At 30.0% G+C, this 21560-nt stretch overlaps 1 protein-coding gene across 3 annotated transcripts in view; it reads left to right on the plus strand.

Annotated features, from left to right (window-relative positions):
• Window positions 1-19518, plus strand: part of Sona (sol narae metalloprotease) — a 60362-nt gene extending 40844 nt beyond the window's left edge. For 2 of the 3 annotated variants that reach the window (XM_072887297.1, XM_072887303.1), the window contains exons 5-18: window positions 285-496; window positions 774-863; window positions 5222-5420; window positions 5575-5704; window positions 5855-5984; window positions 7083-7225; window positions 11382-11437; window positions 13362-13488; window positions 13799-13963; window positions 14267-14393; window positions 14486-14590; window positions 16334-16485; window positions 16777-17186; window positions 18748-19518. In XM_072887297.1, coding sequence (XP_072743398.1) covers window positions 285-496; window positions 774-863; window positions 5222-5420; window positions 5575-5704; window positions 5855-5984; window positions 7083-7225; window positions 11382-11437; window positions 13362-13488; window positions 13799-13963; window positions 14267-14393; window positions 14486-14590; window positions 16334-16485; window positions 16777-17186; window positions 18748-18884 — 2183 coding nt within the window. In that variant the 3' untranslated portion in view covers window positions 18885-19518. Of the gene's footprint in view, window positions 1-284; window positions 497-773; window positions 864-5221; window positions 5421-5574; window positions 5705-5854; window positions 5985-7082; window positions 7226-7565; window positions 7619-11381; window positions 11438-13361; window positions 13489-13798; window positions 13964-14266; window positions 14394-14485; window positions 14591-16333; window positions 16486-16776; window positions 17187-18747 lie in introns of all 3 variants that reach the window. The other variant, XM_072887312.1, reaches the window with a different exon arrangement.
• Window positions 19519-21560: the final 2042 nt, after the last annotated feature.

Consider the following 21560-nt stretch of genomic DNA (forward strand, 5'->3'; position numbering starts at 1 on the left):
TACTAATATAATACGATGCGTAAAACATATTGTTCAAAACATATCTTAGTATTTAAATGAAAGAGATTTTTATTTTAACATACTTCGTGTTGAGATAATCTTCAGGTGAATATATAAACACAAGCGTTTTGCAAATATTCATATAAATTTACATTAATATTATAAATTAAAAATATTAGAAATTTTATAATATTAATATTATAATTATAAATATTAATACTATATTTATATTAATATTATAATTATAAAATTTATATAAAATTTATATAATATTCTCACCATAGTGCCACCATACGAAGTCGTGCCTGTGTTACATACGGTGCACAAAAGGAGTGTGGACGCGAAACCACAGATTCATCTGAAGGCCTTCGGTAAAGATATCAGCCTTTCGTTAAAGCCCACGAAAGGATTGTTGACGGCCAACAGCCTGCCAATGTGGACCGTCACCAGAAATACGTCGCAACCCGATGGCCTTCATTATGAGAGGATAAAGGATGTAAGTGATCTCTTTTATCGGGATCTTATTAAACTTAAATCCTCTTTCTTCTAATATTAACGACTATCAGTCTAGAATATTCAAAAAAATTTAATTACGAAAAGATATTTTTATGTAATATAAAACTAGTCGCTATTTCTGGAATCTTTAGTTTTTTGCTGCAAAATGTTTTTATTAGTCGAAAAAAATGTAATATGTAATTTTGGAGAGTTATTTAATTATTTAATATTATTTAGTGTTATTCACTAAGTTTTTCTAATTGTTTCTATCATTTTAGGTTGATGTGGATATCGGTGACATCTATCAAGACACGGAGAACATGGCTTCCATTCTACTGCACCAGGACACGAATGGGAAAGTGCGCGTTGTAAGTGGCCATTCTTTCTTAATGTTCCTTTCGTCACCACCCTATTATTACGGGTCGTCTTTCGTCAATCCGACACGACTCGCTTAGGGCCTGTATGTTATAATTATAGCAATATCGCAATTCGTCCTATATCGCATAGCTGTAACATTTTTAAAGCGATTTATTGAAAATAGTCACTGATATAATTTATCAGATAGCGATTTATTGAATCATTTTCTTACAGCCAAGTTAAATCACGTAAAACCAAATTTGTTAATTTATTTACAAGAATACAGATTAATATTTAACTTATTGATTCTTATTAAATAAAATTAATTAATTAACGCTTTTTTATCTTGCGTTGTAAGACTGGTTTATGGTAGAGCCACCGATTAACACTGAGTACGATCGCGAATATGGTGAATATCGTGGAGATTTATTATAAGTAATTAAAATGTTAGGGCGAGTTTATATCTCGCTGTCGCCGAACATTTGTATACAGAATTTCTGGAATGCCGTCCCATCGAATACGGCTATCGGAGTATAGTAGTCATGAGTTATGATAATTATATTTTATGGATAATAATACATAATCTAGCAATTTTACTTTTCTCGCGCGAGACAGTCGTAAAGTGCTCTCATAATCATCCCAACGAATTTAATAAGCAATCTTAGTAAACACTCATATTTTTTCCTTAAATCTAGAGACATAAACTTAACGTCGATTTTTTTTTTTGTTATAAATGATCAGAAAATCTTTTTACGATTTAGCCTTGTAATTGTTATTCCTTCAAGAAGCTTCGACTTATGTCTCAATCACACATCTATCAATATTTGATATTGAAAATTAAAATTAAATTACGTGGCTGCTTTTGCATAATCATACTTATTATCGTCACACATTATAATCGCGAGATGTGCAGCGAGGCATACAAGGCGAGGTTACTTAAATACCGCGATTTTGACATTTCCCCTTTGCGCTCGCAACCGATGTTTTCTTCTGGGAATAAAGTCCTACCTGAAGAAGAAGATATATGGTGTGTCCGCGAGATAGAAGCCAATAAAACTTCTCCGCATCTATCCTTACCTTTCGCTGCGGTCTGCAATTTTGAGAGAGAAAGAAGAGAAGGATGTTGTTCCTAATAATTCCGCGTTCAAACAAGCGTGACTTGATTTCTCTTACGAAGTTATTATTAATTGCTATTCTTATAAGGAAGCGATACGTCATATGCAATATTTTCCTCATATTTGTATTTAACACATACATAAATTCAGCGATGCAAAGTCTTCTATACGTTGTTAATATTAATTTTAGAAATTAAAGGTATAATATATATATATATATATATATAAAATTATTATTATTTAATTTTTAATTAATTGTGGTAGAAGATATTGCAATGATTTCTATAATGACTTAAGCGAGGAACTCTTACAAAATACTGAAGCTCTGAAAGTTTTGAAAGTTACGTATGTAAATTTTCATTCTATTTAAAACGAGACAAATTGATTGTCTTCGCATTTTGTGACGGTAATTTAATTAGTTGTTTTAAATTATCGAAACGTTTACATGGAGAGGCTTTTATTATTTGATATTAATGAATGCACGCGCAATAAACAACTGCGGTTTTATTTTAATTAAATTTAAATTTGATTTAGCATTAATAAGTTTATACAAATTTGATTGTTTTTTAAGGAGAATGGATAAAATGTGCTGATTTTTGCTCAGAGAATGTAACATAAATTACAATATTTTCTTACAGTTTTTGAGTTGCTGAATACGAAAATGCCTGTTTTATTAGTCTAAGCCCGTGGAAATGTAGTCAAAATTCGCCTTAAGTAATCGAAATAAGTCATTTTAATATTAATTCGATTAGTATCGATTTTGTTGCAATTATTTAATTATTTATATTATACTTTAGTTTTATAATTTCTATTACTGAAAACTAAAGAAACGCTTTAAAGTGAAACACTTTAGAAATACTAAATCTAACATAACAAAATTAATATAATATAAAAATTAAAAAATAAATTGTCAGTTTATTCAAAGAATCTTAAGCCTCATCAGATGCAACTGTATACATTGTACAGTTTTAAATATCTTAAAATGGACTTTCACTACCATAGAGATTCCACTTAGAGGTGCGTTAAGTTTTTTATAGACCTTTGCCTGAAGTCCTATTATGTGACTTTTCGTATTATACTGTATAGTGTCTCGTTTTATTCGTCATCAGAATCTTAATCTTGTCAGTTTCTTAGTTGATCGGCTCCACTAATGTTATATAAGTCGAAATATCTATTCCTACATCTCTTTTACTGTTTTTGACATTTCTCTCCTCAACATTTAATCATTTTTATAAGCTACACATCTAATGAGACTTAAGATTCTTGAATAAATTGTCTATTTATTTTTTAATTTTTATATTATATTGATTTTGCTGTGTTAGATTTACCATTTTTAAAGTTGTTTCATTAAGAGTGTTTCTTTATTAGTTTTCAGTAAAAGAAATTATAAATTTAAACTATAATATAAATAATTAAAAAATTGCAAATTTGACACTAATCGAATTACTATTAAAAATGACTTATTCTCTTAAGGCGAATTTTGTCCACTTTCTTACAGGATTAGACCAATAAAACGAATATTTTCATATTCAGCAATTCAAAAACTATAAGAAAATACATATAATTTACGTTACACTTTCTGGGCAAAAATCAGGACATTTTAGCCTCCTTTATTATTTGGTATTTTATTATTATATTTTTTATTATCATACATATTTTATTATTTTATTAATTATTAGATTTAGATTTGATTTAATATCAATAAGTTCATGCACATATTTGATTGTTTTTTAAATTTTTAATTATGTTAAATAATATCAAGATTTTCAATTCGAAAATTTTGTAAGGACGTGAATTCTCAATTCTGGAACATGCGCGTATTTTATCGGGAAAAGATCGTTATATACTATCTCTAAATTACAAGCTGTTACGAGCGAGATCATTATGTCGCGATATAAGTGTGAGTAATATATCTGGCATGTACTCGCGGGGGGTGATGAACGCACGAATGTATTACAATTATGCGCGTTATACCTTATGGGACTCGTGAAAGTTAATCGTTTGAACTACGAAAGAACTTCTTCCATTCATCACACCTGCATAAGGATCGGTGACCGAGGCGATTAACCGATCGATCGATCTTGCACCTCAACGGCGACTCGTGCGTGGGAGTTTTCGATGAAATTTTAATGAAGGCGAAGCCCCGTAATGTCGTTCAAACACGGGCTTGTACACGTAATATCACTTGGTTACATAATACGCCGTATAAAAGCGTTGTTCTAAGTGACCCCTCGTAGTGTCCTGACCTTTCGCTTTCACTCTACCTCCTTTGAGATCTGACCAATGCACTTCTCGCAGATTGAACGGTTCGATCTTGTCCAGATCGGAAATATCGCGCTCGCAAATAAATCTCGCTGCGAAACATTTATTCAAAAACCTATTAAGGAAATGTTCCATTTAACGCACAGTTCAAATATTGACAACAAAAAATATGTGTATTATAACATATAAATCATAATTCTAATGTAATTTATATATTATAATATTTCTATATAGAATTTAAGCTTTACAAAATTCAAAGAATATGAAATACAAAAAGACAAATCTGAGATAATTTTAAATATATGTATTATATAAATGTAAATACATTACATTTTAAATTATGTACATTTACATAAATCGCTTTTATATGTCGAAAAATGTCGAATTTGACGATTAAAGATTGCTTCAAATTATTTCAAAATTTAACAACTACAATCCAGTCATATTTAATTTCGTTTGAAATGCAATATTTTATATAAACTGTATTTGTTTTAATTTTTCTTTATTTATCATTGTCTTTTCTTTTTCGTGTAGAATGTATTTACAGAAAGGGAATATTTTTTATATATGAAACTATGGCAGTTTAAGCCGTAGTTAATTACAAGAAATTTACTTTGCAACACATGTTATTTAAACATAATTATGCTATTTAATTATAAACCACCTTCAAAAAACATGACTCTCTAATTTTTCGACACACTGTGCAATGTTCAAAAATAAGATTCTATTCTCTGTGTGTCTCACTATATATTGAAAGAAGTCGCAAAATTATAAAAGTTATCTTCAGGATCTCTTTATAATACTCCACTAGGGTTTCTTCAATTTTCATCAAACTAAAATAAATTTTACAATATTATATTAAATATATTTAATTATATATATTTAATTAAATATTATATAATATAATTAAATATATATTAATTTTGCAATAATATATCAAAAATATATTAAGAATGACAATTTGTGTTGAACAATTAAATCTTTTCATTCAGGATGGAACCATCGGTTCAGAATTAGTTATTCGACCACTGCCAGAACGAGTTCTACAGGAAGTAGTGAATGAGGCATCAGCCCTCCATGAACCCGACTTACTGCCCAATGTAACTAGAAGCGAAAACTTAAAACGCACGAGTCATCATGTCATTTTCAAAAAAATTGATCGACCTGTCGGCGACGAGTATAACGATTTTTGTGAGTTATACACTTATACATTATATCTTAATTCTTACATCGATTCCATTTGAGTTTTATAAATATAAACATAAATTAAATTTTATATTAGATTGAATAATATTGAAAAAAAACATTTTGTAAAATTACAAATACAAGCGCGAATGTTTCGCAGCGTTTATGGAGCCGGATCACTTAGCCAAGAAGTACAGAAGCAAGCGTTCGATTAATAATAGATCGAGGCGAGAAGCACCGTACGTCATTTACCCGGAAATCCTATGCATTGTGGATTACGACGGGTATAGGTGAGTCGACTAATATATCATTAAAGCTACTTAAAGCACTTAAATATTCTCGGTTAAATAATAAATATTCTTTTCTTTGTACGGATATTCTACAAAGTTTGCATTGACATTTAAACGATTAAACAGACACAATCATCTCTTTCATTTCAGATTGCACGGCGGTGATAACGTACAGATAAAGAGATACTTCGTATCCTTTTGGAACGGAGTAGATCTGAGGTATAAGTTACTGAAAGGGCCAAAAATACGCATTAGTATAGCGGGAATAATTATTTCACGGGTAAGAAACAATAATGGGATTAATTTATAATAAACTTAATGAACTATCTTTTCTATTCTACGATAAATCGACTTTTTTTATATTTACAAATTTTTTATTTTATTTTCAATTTTGTAAAGTTTCATAAAAACAGTTTTTGATTTGTCAAAAATTTGCGGCTCAAATAAAATGTGATAGATAGGATAGTTCATAAAATTTTACAAATAAAATATAAAATTATAAAATTACAATATACAATACGCAAAAAAATTAAGGGCTACTTTCTTGTATATAAAAAAAAGGCTAATTTTCAAGTAGTTGCAACTTCCTTAAAAATAATCGGAATAAGATCAATAATAAAGCGTTTCAAAGCTTGAAGTTTCTAGTTTTAAAATCTTTAAATGAATTTTAATTCTTTCTATTCGTTACAAAATTACATTGTAAGAAAGCGATGTCTGTCGATTGAACAAATTTTTTCAAAAGTTTGTCCAAGAATACCAAATTAAAATAAAATTCTAACACGATTTCATTAATTTGATATTAAAGAGCAGAGTTTTAGCTTTAATTTTGTTTTTTAACGAATGTTCTATGATTTTTTTGCCGAGATATTCATTATTAAGACAAAATCAAGCTATTGACTTTGAACGCTTATAATTAGCGAAAAATGATCGTACAATAATCATTAATTTGGGTTTTTGAAATGTACAGAAAAAAACTTAACACTTCAGTCTTTTGTACGAACTGGAATGCTTTTTACTTGTAAATGTTGTAGAATTCATGACAATATTTGGCGTTTTTTCGTTAACTTTCATTGATTTAAATAAAAAAAGATAAAAGTGCAATTTTTACTTGATTTTTAGTAACAATTACCTTTTTATAAATGAATAATGATTGAAAAAAGGATAGAAGCATTTTAAAGTGCTAACTTTTCTCTTTAAATTGCTTTTTTAATGCCCTTTAATTTTTTTGCGTAATGTCTATTTATTAAAATTATAAAATTGACATTATATATTATATTTAAATTATATTATAAAATTATAAAATTTTATAAAATTAATATGTTAATAATATATATTAATTTATAAAATTAATATATATTATATATGTTATATTCCAAAGGGACGAGACGCGACACCGTATTTGGAAAGAAATCGCGTGGGAAGAGACGCAATTGACTCGGCAGCTGCTCTGACTGACATGGGCAAATACCTCTTCCGGGAGAGGAGACTTCCTGTGTACGACATTGCCGTTGCCGTTACAAAGTAAGAGTGTCCAATTCACATATAAAGCGCGTTATATTACATCAACTACATTAACTCAAGTCACAAAAGAGTGCCCGCAGCTGAAAAAAAACGATGTTCTCTAATCCAGATTTTTGTTTATTTATTATTTCCAACAACGAGCACTTTATTAACTCTGTGATATAACGAGAGAAGCATATGATATGGTAATGCATCGTGAGTTGAGCATTGGATTCCTTAATAAATGTACACAACAATTAATTTCAATATTATCTCCGTTTCTATATAAACGATATTATTTATAACTCTCACGTTTTATTCATGATGATTTCATACTCTCGATTTTTATTCCGCAAAACAGGTATGATATGTGCCGTCGTAGGAAAGGCGGCCGCTGCACTAAGGGAACTGCCGGTATGGTTTATTACATAGTGATCACACACGCTTTATTTTTTTTCTAAACTTTCGTAATATATTTTCTATGGTACAGCATCCTCGCTAGCTTATATATAGTTTGCCGGTATTATTGACGGTACACACTCCAGATAGCACACAATATTTATAATAAATATTTATAAATATTTATATTATGAAATTGTATTTTTTTTAATATTATATAAATATTTTATAAAAACTTTATTTGATATATTTTTAAAATATAGATGAAATATTTTGTATAATATTTATAATAAGTAAAAAATAAATATTTGTAGTAATTATATTTTGTAAATATTTGCTAGGATATTTGTGGTAAATATTTATAATCTATTCAATCTAAAATCTTAAAAATATTTATAAAATATTTTAATAAATATTTACAAAATATTTAAATAATTATAAATATTTTGTAAATATTTTATTAATATTTCGCGCTGTCTGGGATAGTAATGGTGTCTAACGGGTATTAGTAGCGTCCTGGACAAGTCTCTCGAAGAAGATATTTTTTTTTATGCAAGAATTGCTTAATATTTTATTCAGACGAGTGCTGCATCATGTTAGAAAAAATGTATCACTCTTGCAACAAGAATATCTTCCTCGCGTGATTTCGTAATAATGTACAAGCAACGAGTGAAATTACAATCAATTTGCGTGACAATGCACCAGAATCACCAGAGCTTCTTATGCACACGCTCGAACGAGGAGCGAACGAGGAGCGGGTATGGTACCACTAATATTAATTTTATTAATTTTTTAATAATTAATTAACAATGTGATTATTTCACGAACGTCTTATCGTAACACAAGATTCGCGTACAAAAATGTTTCTGGAAGTCCATAAACTTATGAAAAAAATATATGCTTAATGTAAAAATATTGCGCAACATCGTTTTAGCATTTACAAGTCGTAAAAATCAACTTTTGAATCTTCTGTGACTTTTTATATAGTGATTTATAATTTAAATTATTAGTATAATGTACATAAATATAAATTATCTAAATTGCATAATTCTACGTGAATTAAGGGGTTAGACCACCTTGGAGCCTCAAATTTTAAAGCATTTTTAAGAATTTTTTTAAAGAAAACTATACTATACAAGGAAAAATTCTTTTTTGGTGTTTATTATGAGTATATTGAAGAATATAAAAAATATTTTTTAAAGTATTTAATATAAAAATTAAGCGCGTGATGGCTATCTTTTTGTACGTGGTTTTGATCGACATGCAAAACGGCGGGCACGATTACTCAGCACTGGTTAGTCGTAGAACAAAAAAACAGAAATATTTATTTTCTACATATTCAAAACTAGGGATGTACGTAGCCGTTTTGAAAAATATGCATTTTTGTTAAAATGGCAACGATTTGAAAAAAAAGTCATTTTTGGCTTCAAAAATTTGAATGAAATAAAGCGATAGCGGCTAGAATTTTTAAGATATCACAAAAATCCTACGTACAGTCCTAGATAATGTTGAAATAAAGATCTGGGTAAAAATTCAAGTCGATCGGATAAAAATTGGCGAAGTTATGCTGCCCACCGTTTTGAAAAATGCTGTTTCGAGAAAAACGCGTTTAAAGTTTTTTGTAACAATTTTTGACGCTGAGCGTCGTTTGGCTGTCTGTTCGTTCTATAACTGACCTCGTGTATAAAATAACGGTCAAAATTTTGCCAGAGCCATGTACAGGTACAAAAAAAAATTCATAAGAATAAGTGTCCCTTTGCAGGTAACAGGCTCTTTCAATAAGCCGCTTACACGACGTAGCGCAACTCGGTGACGCGCTTCACTATACTCACTCGAAATATCATTTTCCTTTGCGATTTCGAAGTCGGCTCTAATATATATCATTTTTAAGACTATAAGAAATATTTTACAAACATGATAAGTTATACTCGGCGATGTGAGCCCATGCGCGGATGTTGATGCGTAAAGAAACTGCGTAAAGAAATTAATTCTTTTCACGAAAGAATTTTTAATTAATACCCAGAGCACATATTTTCTAGATTCTCATTTTTGAGACCCCTAAAAAACCCGCTCTATAACCCCCCAAAGAGATGTAGACGAGAAAAAATATCGGGGCGAAGTCGCTGAATCGGGAATTGAACCCGAGTCTTTCGCTTGCCGGGCGACTGCTCTTACCATCGATATTTTTTCTCGTCTACATCTCTTTGGGGGGTTATAGAGCGGGTTTTTTAGGGGTCTCAAAAATGAGAATCTAGAAAATATGTGCTCTGGGTATTAATTAAAAATTCTTTCGTGAAAAGAATTAATTTCTTTACGCAGTTTCTTTACGCATCAACATCCGCGCATGGGCTCACATCGCCGAGTATAACTTATCATGTTTGTAAATATTGGAGCCGAATATAATTTCAAATCATTAGGAATATTTTAAGCAAAAAAAAATTCGATTTTTTGAAAGTGTCAAGGTGGTCTAACCCCTTAAGAGCTGACTGTAATATAAGCTATTCTTTTTTATGATGGATTTGTTTTTTATTCATTATAAATATATATATGAACAATATTTTAAAGCAAAAATTAACAAACCTAATCAAATGTAAGAATATGTAAATAATAAAAAATAAAACATGTTAAAATATTAATCTAATAAGAGACTACAATTTAAAAATCTAAAAATTATCTTACTAAACATTGAATTTTGTTCAATTAAAGTTTGCATCGTGTTTCAGATTTTTTACATCATAATTATTATGTTTAAAATCATTTTAAATAAGTAAAATAATTATTACATTCTAAATCAATTCGCAAATTAATAAAATGAGCGAAGCAACAAAAAGCAATCTGTATTTACATTAAATCTTAATTTATTCTAATGCGATTACAGCTTGTTAGATAAATAATTTTATGATCCCTCTTTGAATTATGATGGATTGGAGTTTACACGTTAAATCTCGCGAATTATTCGTGATCGCACAAAACTATTTAATCGATTTCGACGCGCGCACGTGTGATGAAAGCGAGTCGCTTGATCGTCGATTATTTATTTATTTACACATCAGGATTGCATAGTATGTTTTCACTTTTATTTTTTATTTAATATTTCAAGCCACACATATGCTTCCGCAACACGCGTGTATCTTTGAGATGTACATGTTTTCTGCCTCCTGGTGAGAAGAAACGTAAAAAAATTACGCAAAGAATTTGCGACTAAAGGCTGAAACCGGTACAATTTCGGTGCGTTTAATTTTTGATGTTACGCAAAAATCGGTCAAATGATTTTATCGTCACGAAAATAACTATGGACGCCATTTATTTTACTGTACAATAGTACCGAAATTTGTCGCCTCGCCAAAATTATACCAGTTTCAAACGACGTGGTCTTGCGACAGTTTCGCTTCGCGGGTGGTTGCTTTCGATCACACGCAAATCGGCATTATTGATTGTCGCAAAAGCACCGTCGATTTTTTTTCTCAAAATGCAGGGTAATATTACACTTTTTATAGCGGTTTTCTCGAGAGGATGATTATCATTCATATTCCAAGAAATCCAGCAAAATATACGAATCAAAATCGTTTATCTCATCTTCCAGCTTCCGTCCTGATGATGGAATGACAATTCTATTTATTTATGCTTATTTATTTTATCTCTTTTTTTTGTTTTGTTATTTTGCACAGTCGAAAGAACTGATTTAAGCGAGTTCCGCCGTCTGTCCCGTGACCAGGTCAGAAATATTTGCCGAATATGAATTTGTATGATAAAGAGTATTTTTGTTATTGCATTGCAGATTAGATATGTGCAGGAGGCAATACGCGAATGATGTGTGCAATAGAGGAACCGCAGGTATGTTCTTTTCTCGGATCAAGAAGAAAGAAATTTTTTTTTGTTTAGCTTTCCCAACTTTTTAGTCTTGCACATGCGCACTATCTTATCTGAATTTTCAGATGTCCGTTCGAGAAAGAGAAATATTTACAAGAATAGTAAATTGAATAAAAATATAAAAATAAATCTGTTACATTTTGTTAGAATGTCAATATTTCGGTTTTTATCATTTTGAATTTTTTTGACATTTAGGAAACAATTATTCAAAGCGCTTGCTTTATATTATTTGTTACTTATTTTTATATTTATTCATCTAAATATTATTTTCTTCTAATGGGTGTGTCTTATACTCTTCTCTACTTTATACGCAAATCATACAGGTTGCAATCCAGCAATGAGAATTACGTCAAGCAATTGCCTCTTTCGAACTCTGCTGTTCCTTCACACAGTCGCTTAAACTTTACTTTTATATATGTGTTTATATCTATTGCATACATGCTAGGTCTCAATGTCTATACAATGGCGGATCTGAAACATTTCGACAGTCTTTCAATTATAAAATTCGAGAATTTTCTTATATTTTCAATACTTTATTAGAAAAAAATCAATATAAAAAAGAATAAATGTGTGAAATTTAATTAAATATTTTTTATTAATATTCAATTATATATATATATATATATATATATATATATAATATGTATTATTATATTAATATATTAATATGTATTAAATTAATATATATTATTATATATTATTTAATTAATATTCGATTATATATACAATAATATATATTAATCCGCCACTGTATCTTTTACATAAACTATTACTATATTTCCGCATTTATGTACATACTTATTATTTCACAGTCTTGTATATTGAAAATGGTTTTTGAATTTGATAACACACGTTTCGCTCGCAACGTCATCGCCAAAAAGAGAAAATCAAATCGTTCGAAACTTAATTCTCTGTCGTCTTTTTCTTCTTTTTTTTACATCACTTATATACTCTTTATTCTGAATAATCTCTCCCGAAAATAATTCACGACTCTTGTATCTTTGGCTGCATTACTGTCACGGATCGTGGTCTTTGGTAAGTCTTTGAAATCACAGCAACTCTATAAATACATCGACAGATGTATTTTCTATTCATTCTTCGATATCGAATCAGGAGGAAATTGAGGGGAGCGAAAGGGATGACATTCTAATCCGTTCGATTCGCCGCACAAAAACCCCTTAAATTACATGATATCTCTGATTCTATTCCGGCTAACTCTCTCGTTAACTAATTAGCAAAAATTAATGCCGGATGCATGCCGCATATATATGTATATAAATGACTATTTAATTTTAACACACTCACTCGAGCAAATTAATATTATTATTATTAATTCTCATAACTCGAACGCTCTCAGATATAATAATATCTATAGCAAATTAACAAGTGCGCTTCTTCATCCTGAATATAAATATCGAAGCCATTTAATTAATAAAACCAATTGATTTGTAGTAATCAAATTCTTGCGCGAGTTTATGGTGGAGATACGCTTTTACGCCAGCTTCGCTGGTTATATACTAATTTAATGAGACAGCTTGTTTAACGCCAACAATCTTACAAAGAAAAGTATTGAAGTGTCTCTCCGATTTTAATGTGTTTTGAACATGTTGTAGGTCAAAATAGGAGATACGTATTTTTTTATACGTGCTTTTTAAAACCGATTTTTCTCAAGAGGGTGTTTCATCCTCTTAACGGCCGAAAAAGCACGTATAAAAAAATACGTGTCTCCTATTTTGACCTAGACTACAACATATTCAAAGCACATTAAAATCGGAGTTGGACACTTCCATACCTTTCCTTGTTAGTAGTAAAACGAATTAGCGTACTGTTTGAGATATGCATTGGAGAACGAAATACTGAAATGTTAAAGGATATTCTTTGCGTACAGGATTCGCCTACGTCGGCGGGGCGTGCGTCGTGAATAAGCGCCTCGAGAAGGTGAATTCAGTCGCTATCATCGAGGATACCGGTGGATTCAGCGGTATCATCGTCGCTGCACACGAGGTGGGCCATCTGTAAGTATTCGAGATTGTATTCTGGTCACGAATCTTTTTCCGATCTTTCTCCGATCTTTCTCATCCAGTTTTTACACACACCTGTCAATTTGGTGCTTTTATCTCAGAAAAATATCGTAAATTTTTAAATGAAATTTAATTTAAGGTAAACATTTATATTAAAACTTCATGGGATAATCAATCTATAAATTAATTTAAAATTTTAATTATAATTAAATATAATTTAAATTATTTATTTTTTAAATATAATTAAATTATAATTTTAATTATAATTTAATTATAATTAAATAATTTAACGATTACATTGCAGTTTGGGCGCTGTTCACGACGGTTCACCACCGCCGAGTTATTTAGGTGGACCAGGTGCCGAAAAGTGTCGATGGGAAGACGGATACATCATGAGCGATCTTAGGCACACTGAAAAAGGCTTCAAATGGTCGCACTGCAGCGTGTCCTCCTTCCATCACTTTTTAAAGTAGGTAATTTTCGTGTAATGTTGGTTCTAAAATTTAATTTATCATGTAGAAAAATTGTTTATACATAAATAAGTTTCTTTATTGCTCTTCTATATTTTTGTTTATTTTTTCTTTTTTTTTTATTTTAACAGACATGATATATGTGTAAAAATCTTCATTATTATTATAAAGTAGCATAAATACATTTAATTAATTTTAAAAAATAATATCTACGCCATTCCTAGATTTTACAAAAGAACAAATGGTAAGTTAATATATGTATAAATCCGTTTTATTCTCTTAATAGTTTTCTTGATTTTCAGTGGTGATACAGCGACCTGCTTATACAATGCGCCTCACGAAGACGAGGCATTGCCCAGAGTACTTCCGGGAAAACTTTTATCCTTAGATGCGCAATGTCGGAAAGATCGTGGAACAAGCGCTTGTTTCGTACGTTTTTATTGTCTTTATGCACTACAAATTTTACAGTAATCTTCTTAGTTACACTTTACGCACTTACCTTATTTCGTTTACGATTTTAGAAAGACGATCGGGTTTGCGCTCAGCTGTTCTGTTTTGACGCTGGATCTGGATACTGCGTGGCGTATCGTCCAGCAGCAGAAGGTTCACCTTGCGGGGATGGTCAGGTAAAGCGAAATAAAATGAATGACAACGCAAAATCAGTAGTTTTTTCGCCTATTTTTGATCCCGCAATTTTTAGTACTACGTTGTGTACCAAATGATACCTTCTAATTACATATCAATCACAAAATGAGGTGACAATTTCAGAAATATAAAGGATAAATTAGTCAAAGTTATTTGACGCGTCAGCTCACCCGCTTTGCAACACGAATTTTGTGAGTCTGATAATTCAAAATTTCATACCTGAAAGTTTTTTTAGCTGCTGACATTAAAGTCAAATATTTAAAAATTTTTCATTTTTTATTCAATTCTGTCTATTTCTTCATTTATCTTTGTCTCTGTCAGTCTTTATCTCTATCAGTTTTTTTTTGTCTATTTCTATCTCTGTTTTTGTCTGTCTCTGTTTCTGTCACTGTCTCTGTCTGTCCCTGTCTCTATCTCTGTGTCGAATCTTGTTCTGTAAATCGACAACAGAGCAGTTATTGAGATTTAGTTAGTTTATTTTTAATATTAAAATGATGAAACAAGAGTAATTATAAAATTAATATGATTAAAATAATAATTTATAATATAATAATATAAAATTTCAATTATTATTATCATTCAAACAATGCGTACATTTAAGGGAATTTTAAAAATTCGTTAGAGCTTCAAAATCAATTTTATAACTCTTTGAGTCACGAATTTCGTATCTATGAAAAAATCTTCCTGATTTTCACGTCATGAAAATTAAATCATTGTAGAATTTTTAATTTACCACAATGAATCAGCCATTTCGAATTTTGAAAATCTGACTTCAAACTTTAATATTAGTAGCCAGAAAAACCTCCGAATACGAAGTTTTGATTTATCGGACGGATAAAAATTTGTAATTCAAAGGGAATGAACTGACGCGTTAATAAATTTTGACTACCTTGATCCCCCATATCTCTGAAACTAATTGTCACCTCAATTTTAAAATTTGTTGTGATTAATTTTTCATCATAAAGTATCATTTAGCAGATAATTTAGTTCCAAAATCGTGAGACCAAAAATGGACAATTTTTGCGGTCATTCTTTGCATGCTTTACAATAATATAATACTTTCTCGCTTCGAAAAAATATTTGCTTTTATATTTCTAAAAAAATTCTAATAATACAGTTTGTATAATGTCATGATATAGCTACCGCATACTTTTGTAACGCGTAATTAACAACAGCAGTGAGCTCATAAATCTTGACAGATACGTGAATTAATGGCACGTTATTGCGTTATGTGTAATTTTACAGTCGAGAGAATGTAATTCTATATATGTATACCTATATACAGAATGTTCGGTAAAGATTGAAGCAATGTTCGTGAGCAGTAGAAAAATCCTTTACCATTTTGCAATTTTCGCAATAATTATTGAAAAATTAATTTAAAAATATCGAGCAATTCACACCAATATATTAGCGCTCTGCAAAAAGAGACAGCCCACTGTTATGCGGTTACAATGCGTGTGTCTGGCAACCGCGTGACAGCGGGCTGACTTTTCTTGCCACGTGCTAATACTCACACGAATTGATCGATATTTTTTAATTAATTTCTCAATAATTATTGCAAAAATCACAAAATATTAAAGGACTTTTATGTTCAGTTTAATGCGCTCTACCTGCTTACGAGCGTTGATTCAATCTTTATCGGACACTCTGTATACATATGTATATATATGTTATCCCGGAATTTCTTTGCACAGATGTTTAATCATACCGATGTTGATTTTCAGTACTGCCTGAATGGAAAGTGTGTGGCGGAGCACGAGAACATAATACCGGATTATACACAGAACATTCCGACCTACGTACGCCGAGACAGTATATTCAATCCTACGCTGCATAATCGGCCGATATTCGCTCAGTATAACAACACAGACTATAGGTAATATAGGTGGATTTTTCCTTTCCATTCTCAGGAACCGCGCATCGCGTAGATAGATTTTTTATTAACCCTTTAATATAATGCGAGTTTAAACAATCACAAACTAGAAATTAAACACATTTAAACGCATCATATCCTTGATTTAAGGATCGAACATGAATCAACGTATTTATATATGATTAAAAACAGCTGTTGATGTGTTATTTAACAGAATACAATGGAACGTACATAAATACACAGCTTTATGCTACAGTGCATTATGTAGTAATGCCATAATGATATGCTACACAGGTATCCAGGAAGATCAACGACACTGAGCACATCATTATCAAGTATAATCGCGTCGACGATACCGACGATAATAACGACATCGTCAACTAATCCTTACAAACGCGTCACAATACCAGTCATAACTACGGTATCGAAATATACACAGACAACCGTTAACTTGTATACCGATCAATATAAGACTAAATACAGTAGTAATTATGATAAAAATAATAATAATAATAATAGCGAAACTGGTGGCAGCATCAGCACCACCACCCGGAAAAGCGTTACCAATTTCTTCAACTCGTACTACACTGTCAGTCCAAAGGTCACTAACGGCCCGAAAATTAATCCGTTCAAGTATAAAAGCGTGATGTCACTTTCCACGACGACCAAAGGATATCAGAACGGCCTTCGAAATGACGGCCGCGGTAAGAGAATTCTGAATTAGATCTGCATCACCACGTTATTTTTTTTTCTCCTCAGGGTCGTATCTTTAACTTTTGCATGTGATATCATCTCTTATTGTCGTTAACGTCTGCGCGGAATTTGATATTTTTCTCTTCCTGTATATCTCTCTTATTCTATTTACAGTTCTTCGATAACGAACTCTGGAATTGTGAGGAACTTTTCGAGAGACATTAGTTCCGATACGTCTCTGGTCTAGGTTGTTTTGTTGGTTTTATTCGTAAACATTTTCATTATTTTGTATAATATATTTGTTTTACTTTTGTCTCTTCTGTGTTATTAATGGAATATAAAAAATATTGGAGATTTCTATCTTAAATGCGATCGATCTCATAAATCAATAAGAGTCTGCGTTAATGATTATCGTTAATTTCCTTTAACATAAGTTTTCAAGTTTATCTTAAAAACAAAAGATAATAATATCAATAAAATTATAATATAATAAAATATAATATATACAAACTATATATATGTATATAAAATTGGTCTCACTCCTAGTTTGTAATACAATTCATTCCCTTTTACATATGTTTTGAATATCTCTATATTTAATATACATATACAGTATTTCCAGTTTTATTAGATCAGTCTTTAATCGCATATTTTTTAAAATTAAGTAGAAACAAATTTAATTTAATCAGTCCAATAAAAGTGTAAAATATTTATATAGCCTCGTTTCTTTGACAAAAATGCACATAAGCATATTACAACGTGTATAAGAATATTTCCGCTCTTTTTCATATTTCTCCCCATCGAATTCACTAGTAAGACAGTGAAAAACGTACATACTATCTGTATATATAATATCTGGACACATATACATACACACACATATGTATATATATATATATATATATATATATATATATATATATGTATGTACAGGGAAAAGTATGGAAACCCTGAAAAATTTCGAAAAATATAAGTTTTATAGAAAAAGAATCTAATTGTAAGACAAGATCGAGGAAGGATCCGATTATTTATGGCCAAGATCTATTTATTTTTTTCATTTATTTCATATTTTATATTAAAAAGTATCATAACAAACTTCAAAATATCTTAGGAAATTCTTAACTAAAAGAAGTTTAATTATAATGTTTTACAAAACTCTCAAAATAAGTTACAAGAGTATGCAATTAAAAGAGGATGTTCCATTTAAAAAATTGAAGGTGATCTTCAAGTGACTATTCAAGGTCAAATCAATGACACTATTTTATGTCCCTTTCGAAATCATACAACTTTTATCTGAAACATTTTTCCATAAAACTTACAATTAGATTTTTCGAGATTTTTCAGGGTTTCCATACTTTTTTCTCACCCTGTGTACAGAAAAAAACAGTATAATGGTTTTTTTATTATGGGATACTAATATTTTTTGCGTTATTACATGAAACTTATAATTTGTTGTCTAGGCTAATATACATAACGACACTAATCGAATGCATCCTGTTAAATACGCATTATAAAAATTGCGTCTTTTATATAAGAATTATTGTGTAATAATCATCCCCCATCTGCTTTCAGGAACAGAGGCCGATGAATGCACGGACGTAGGATCAGATTGCGCGGAGATGATTGACAGGCTGAGAACATGGCTGTGCCATCTACAATCTGTGAAGAGTCGCTGCTGCGCGTCCCTGAAAGCTATCTGTGCTAACTAATATGTAATGACATGAAGAAAAAAAGAAAAAAGAAAAATCGATTCGATAGGTTGCTCGATGACGTCAGCTTAAAGTGCCCGCCATGGGGACACTGTCAAACATGTTATCCTTTCGACGCATCCAGAAAAAGCACTGACAGAAAGGAAGAAGCCTGAATAGAGGATTTGTTTCTCTTCTCATTATTTCTCTCCCTTTTTCTCGCAAGAATCAATGTCTTTATATCTTTGTCCGATTGACTACTCTCCAAGTAACTTATATACCTTTATTAAATATAATTTGTTACCTTGTAATATAATATCCCGAAAGCTTCGCAACACATGTATCGAATGTAGCGAATATACATGTAAATGTAAAAAAGCAAGACGGACTGTCAACTATTGGTAATAATATTTCAGCTACGTTTATATTTATTCGATGTAAGAAGCGATTTCGCAAAGGACTTGTTACAGGCACAGGTGCAAATTGTATAGCGCAAGACAATAAATGGGAATAATGAAAAGGTCTTTTTTGTACCTTATACATCTATGTATAATTATTAATTTATAGATGTATAAATATCTGTATCGCGCTCTCAACATTTTAGCGAAAGAGAGAGAGAGAGAGAAAGAAAGAAATTATCACTTCGTATATTTTTATTAAATGAAATAGATCTAAAAGAATAAGTTGAATAAAATTTCATGAAATATTGTATTTATTATTAACCTATAATTATTATTTATGACAAGAATCATTGAAAATAGATATAAAAGAATATAATTAGTATGAATATTATTTCTTTCAATCGTATCTATCATAATGTAATTATTTTAATTAATTACATTACAATAATAATTATTTAAAATAAATAAACAAAGTTTTAAAAAGAATATTTATTTGGTTTTTTGGAAATATACATATAGATAAGAAAAGATTAATTAGAGCTATTGCATTACTTTTTTAACGTAAGCAACGTGACTTTCGCTCAGTGATGCCAGAATGGACATACAAAAAACATGCGACCGTAGTGGAATGCACATAAAAATCGTCTCAAAATAATTCGGGAAATATATTTTAAAAGATAACTATAAACGAAAATGAGGGCGAATTTAAATTCTGTGACTGATTTAACGATATTAGGAGTGCATGATTTGAAAGAAATAAAAATAATCACTGTTTCTCGTATAATTTCCTTTTAAATTGTGTTCTTTTAATATCGTAAGACTAAAAGTAAAAAGTTAATAGCGGCTAACTTTCAACACTAAAAAAACATATAAATGATAATATATTAGTTCTCGAAGCGGAACAAATATTACTCATTATATATTACATATATATAATTATTATATAATTATTATATAATTTTATTGTAAATATTATATAATTTTTAGTTATATAAATGCATGGATATATGTGTACGTAGGATGTAAGATAAGAAAGTAAAGGAATTTACAAGTGAAAATATAAAAGAGCATTCTGGAACTAAATAAAACGGCTGATTACGTAAACAAAAGTAAAATTATATTAGTGTGAGAAATTTTGATGACAGATTCTACAATCATTAAAATCTGCAGTAAAGTAGCTGCAGACGATCGATAATTCATGACATGACAAGGGCAAATATCGTATGTACGGCGCAATATTAAATTTTTTTAACCGACATTTTTTGTAAACACAATGACGTATGCGGTTGTGTGACGCGAGTTTGCAATTACGAGGTATATATATATATATATATATATATATATATATATATATATATATATATATATATATATATACATATATATTTGTACGAAGGTATATGTGTTCGTAGCGCATGATGAACGATTTATTTGACAGCCATCAGCAGGTCCATAAAAAATATGTCGTGCGAACGTCATAAACGCTATAATGAGGTCGAAAAAATTTGGAAAGACATACGTGATGTCCTTCGGGAAAAATAATTATATTTATGTGATCTCCCGAATTGTTGGACAAGCGTCGTATATTAATCATACACATGGATGTTTTAAACATCACATGAGGAATTTTTGACACAATTATCGCCTAATTAATTTCTTTTTTTTTCTTAAATTATCCGCAAATTACCGACATTATTAAATAATAATAATAATAATAATAATAATAATAATAATATTAATAATAATAATAATAATAATAATAATAATAATATTAATTGTTAATAGTTCATTATTAATAACTTTAAAACCGATTAAGATGTCGCGAAAGCTGTTCTCTGTTTATTCATTCTTTAATCATCTTGAAAGATTGATTTATCTTATTTTTATTTAATTCGCATAAAAATTAATAGTTCATTATTAATAACTTCAAAACCGATTAAGATGTCGCGAATAGCTGTTCTCTGTTTATTCATTCTTTAATCATCTTGAAAGATTGATTTATCTTATTTTTATTTAATTCGCATAAAAATCGTCCAGTTTTTCCTATTCTTTAATTGTGATTATCTTCTTGTAAACTTTTTATCCGGTAAACTACATTTTTATTACAAAACATATGCTGCTTTGAGTGATTGAAAAGCACGAGGCAAACAATCTGTCAATGCAATCCTTGACATTAGAATCTGGTTCAATTCACAACTGTGTCTTTACGTATGTCATCTGTCATATAAGAGAATTATGAATTTATATAAAATGCTTGATAATCGGCGGCTCTCACAAGTGCGTATATGTACAAGTG

The sequence above is a fragment of the Anoplolepis gracilipes genome, chromosome 1 (assembly GCF_047496725.1).
Source record: "Anoplolepis gracilipes chromosome 1, ASM4749672v1, whole genome shotgun sequence".
Classification (NCBI taxonomy): Eukaryota; Metazoa; Arthropoda; class Insecta; order Hymenoptera; family Formicidae; genus Anoplolepis; species Anoplolepis gracilipes.